Here is a 3,649-nt window from a genome sequence, read left to right as displayed (position 1 = left end):
TGAATGTTCCCCTGGATTCTCCAGCTCAGACAAGTGTCACTCGCACGAATGAGCCCCTGGCTCCTGCTGCCCCACGTGTGTGATCTTCCCTCTCCCTTCCCCAGCCCTGTGTGACCCCTTCCCTGTTCCCACAGAGATCCAGACACCTCGTGGCCGAGCAGTTGGTGTTTATTTGGCAATGAGAGACCGGGAGGGTTCCCCAGGAGTGTGTCCAGGTGGGAATGCTGGCGGGGGGCTCAGTGGTACTCGTGGGCCAGGGCGTGGGCCACCACCCGGACCATCTTCTGCCAGGCAGCCTGGCAGCAAGGGGTGAAGTCCTTCCCGAAGTGGGTGGCCAGGACGATGATGAGGATGTCACCCAGGAGCTGGCAGGGCAGGGAGGAGAAGCATCAGCCAGGTGCTGCCCTCCACCCCCTCCCCACTGTCACACCACCAGTTACTGAGGAATTGGTCACAAATCCCAGCGCCTGGCACAGGTTGTGTCCCTGGCAGGCACCAGGATCCCTGGGTGTGCTGGATCCTCCCCAGACACCTGCCCTTGCCTGCTGTGCAGTGTCCTCCCCCTGCTTCCACTGGGTTTATCCCTTCCTTTCCCATCCCTGCCCACCCAGGCTGTCCTCGGGCTTGGATCCCTCCCGCTGAAATGTCCATGTTTATTTTCCCTCCTAGTTTAACCTCTCCATCACAGCCAAGCTCAGCTCTTCCCTCCAAACTCTGTCTCAGCTTCTTCCCTTCTGCTCTCTGGCTGCTCCGGGATGTTTTTTCCCACTGGAATGTGTTTGACTCTGTGTTTGTCCCCACCCTCCTCCCCTGCCCGGGTCCCTCCTCTCACAGATCCCAGCCCCGTAACTTGTCTCTGTTCCCCCCAAATGTGGCTGTTCCTCCCCTTTCATCACCCCTGCCCTCCGCAGACTCCCCAGGCTGGGGCAGTCTCAGGGTTTCTCTGGAGGTCTCACAGTCTGTCAGACCCCCCCAGGACCCCACTCCAGGACAGACCCCCCTGCCCAGCCCAGGCTGGAGCCCGAGCACAGCTCACCCTGAAGTTCTCGGGGTCCACGTGCAGCTTGTCACAGTGGAGTTTGCTCAGCTGAGCAAAACATTTCTTGATGTTGTCGAGGTTCTTGACGGCGTCCCCGAAGGAGGTGAGCACCTTCTTGCCGTGGGCTCGGACCATGGGGTTGCCGATGACGGCCGTGGGGCTGGAGAGGTTCCCAAAGGAGGCAAAGAACCTCTGGGTCCAGGGGTAGACGATCAGCAGCCTGGGGAGAGACACAAACAGCCGTAGAGACATTAATGTCCCCGTGATAGGGGTGGTTTCTCTCTCCAGGTGCCCTGGGCGGGTTCCCAGGGCTGGACCTACCTGGCCAAGGCCTCGGCACCGCACTCGGCGACGTTCACCTTGCCCCAGGTGCTGGTGATGAGCTGCTTCTCCTCAGCTGTCCAGTTCACCATGGTGCCGAGCAGAGGGGCTGCCTGGGCTTCCCTGCAGTGACAATGACAGGAGTGGGGCCAGGGGCTGCCTGGGCTTCCCTGCACAGTGACAGTGACAGGAGTGGGGCCAGGGGCTGCCCCGGGCATTTTTATACACGGCTGGGTCTAATCTCAGTTCCCGGAGCCATTGGTCGGGGCTGGGGGGGAGCGGGGCTGCACAAGGGAAGATAGCGGATTTGGATGCTGTCCAAGGGGAAAAGGGGCCCTTTCCCCCCTCTGTCTTTGCGTGGACAAGCATCACCTCACCCCCAGGCTCAGCCCCGAGCACACGGGGAGCTGCTGGTGCAGCCCCGGCCCGGCCGAGGGTTCCAGAGTGGGAGAGATGTGTGCCACAAACAATCCGTGTGCCAAAAACAATCCCTGTGCCACAAACAATCCATGTGCCACCAACAATCCCTGTGCCACAAACAATCCCTGTGCCACAAACAATCCATGTGCCACCAGCAATCCCTGTGCCACAAACAATCCGTGTCCCTGCTGAGCTGTGCACATGGAATCATGGAATCCCTGTGTCCCAGGGACCTCAAAGCCCATCCAGTGCCACCCCCTGCCATGGGCAGGGACACCTTCCACCAGCCCAGGTTGCTCCAAGCCCCGTCCAACCTGGCCTTGGACACTTCCAGGGATCCAGGGGCAGCCACAGCTCCCCTGGGCAGCCAGAGAACATCCCCAGCAGCTGCATTGGTGCCACAGGACAGTTACCAGCTGACAGAGGGAATAAACACGAGTTTAAACTCCCTGCAAAAGACTTCCAAGGCCTTCTGAGTTTGAGGATTAGTGAGCCATGGAGACATTTGAGGGAAACCTGCCCTGCTGGGCCGGCCCAGGGGCTGTTTGCAGTGGTTGGTAACGAGCTCCCAGCCAGGCAGACACTGCCCTGAAGGTGCCTCCGAGGATGGCAGGGGGAGCCTGGCCAGGAACATTTGCTCTGAGCAGCTCTGGCTACTTGAGACCTGGCAAAACCCAAAGGCAGGACAGCCCAGACAGCCCCAGCCCTGGGCTCAGCCTGGGGCTTCTCCAGGGGATCCATCTGCCTTGTCCACTTTCATAAGAAAGAGTTAATTTTAAGTATGTTTTTAAATCCCCTTCTTTATGGCTGGGAGCAGCAGCCTGGCTGGCAGGTTTGGGGAGCTGGGGTTGTCTGCTGAGGGAGCAGCCTGGGGACACGGGGTGGGAGGGGAAATGGTCATCACAAGGTGCTGGGCAGGCACAATTCCTGGAGCTTTTTTCCTGTTTGCAGAATCCAAAGGAGATCTCCTCTCCCCCAGTCACCCCCAGCAATACCTGGCAGCTTATCCCCAGCTGGTCCCCAGAAAGAAAACTGCCTGCCTGGCATGGATTTCACCCTGCTCAGGACTCTGTTCCCTTTGGGGTGGGTGGAAGATCTCCTAAGTCACAGAATCTTAGAATCATGGAATCCCAGGATCATGGAATGGCTTGTGTTGGAAGGGATCCTCAGGATCATCTCACTGCAGTTCCCTGTCATTGGGAACCTTCCCCCAGACCAGGTTGCTCAAGTCATGTTTGATGTCTTGGTCACACACGTGCCCTCCTCCATGGACAGGAGCCTTCCTTTTTAGAGACAAACCACCCCAATGGTGTCCAAAGGCAGCTCCAGTGGTGGCCTTTCTGCACAAGCAGAGTTCATTGTCCCTGATTGCAGCAGGAGTGTCCCACGCCAAGCTTTGCAGAGCCCTTATCAGCAGCAGTGGCATCTGTGCCCAGGCTCTGGAGCCAGGCCAGCCCCTGCTCCCCCTGGAACCTGCAGTGCCTGCTCTCCAAAGCCAGCAGGTCTCCAGGGGGTCTTTGTTCCCACTCCAAAACCCCAGAATAGTTGGGGTGGGAAGGGACCTCAAAGCCCATCCAGTGCCACCCCCTGCCATGGGCAGGGACACCTTCCACCAGCCCAGGTTGCTCCAAGCCCCGTCCAACCTGGCCTTGGACACTTCCAGGGATCCAGGGGCAGCCATTGCTGGCTGGAAGGAGAGGCTGTGCTGCAGGGAAGCTGGATGCAGTTCTTTGGGTCTTTCTCTATTTCTTTTCCCCCAGCCCAGAACGTTCTAGGTGCTGCCAGAGAGCCTGGCCCCTCTGCCTGCCTGGCTGGGCAGGGTAGAGTGGTCCTAAGTTCCCTGCTTTACCAGGAGAAGGACAGAAAATG

The 3,649-nt window shown here is 59.1% G+C and overlaps 1 protein-coding gene across 1 annotated transcript; it reads right to left on the bottom strand.

Annotated features, from left to right (window-relative positions):
* Positions 1 to 234: 234 nt before the first annotated feature.
* LOC113962474 (hemoglobin subunit beta-like) lies at positions 235 to 1,676 on the bottom strand. The gene is made up of 3 exons (XM_027673229.1): positions 1,361 to 1,676; positions 1,037 to 1,259; positions 235 to 365 (listed from the first exon to the last, which is right to left on the bottom strand). The coding sequence occupies exons 1-3, from the start codon at positions 1,576 to 1,578 to the stop codon at positions 237 to 239; spliced, it is 570 nt and encodes a 189-aa protein (XP_027529030.1). The 5' UTR covers positions 1,579 to 1,676; the 3' UTR covers positions 235 to 236.
* Positions 1,677 to 3,649: the final 1,973 nt, after the last annotated feature.

The sequence above is a fragment of the Neopelma chrysocephalum genome, unplaced genomic scaffold (genome assembly GCF_003984885.1).
Source record: "Neopelma chrysocephalum unplaced genomic scaffold, ASM398488v2 Primary Assembly neopelma1_181000, whole genome shotgun sequence".
Lineage (NCBI taxonomy): Eukaryota > Metazoa > Chordata > Aves > Passeriformes > Pipridae > Neopelma > Neopelma chrysocephalum.
The sequence above is the reverse complement of the archived record's forward strand: the minus strand, read 5'-3'. Positions and strand labels throughout refer to the sequence as shown.

Excerpts from the sequence above, each read along its gene's own strand:
- LOC113962474 (XM_027673229.1), bottom strand. The coding sequence starts at position 1,578 with ATGCCCGGGGCAGCCCCTGGCCCCACTCCTGTCACTGTCACTGTGCAG. Across the intron at positions 1,260-1,360 it reads GGTGCCGAGGCCTTGGCCAG|GCTGCTGATCGTCTACCCCT; the intron begins GTAGGTCCAGCC and ends GTCTCTCCCCAG. Across the intron at positions 366-1,036 it reads TGGACCCCGAGAACTTCAGG|CTCCTGGGTGACATCCTCAT; the intron begins GTGAGCTGTGCT and ends CTGCCCTGCCAG.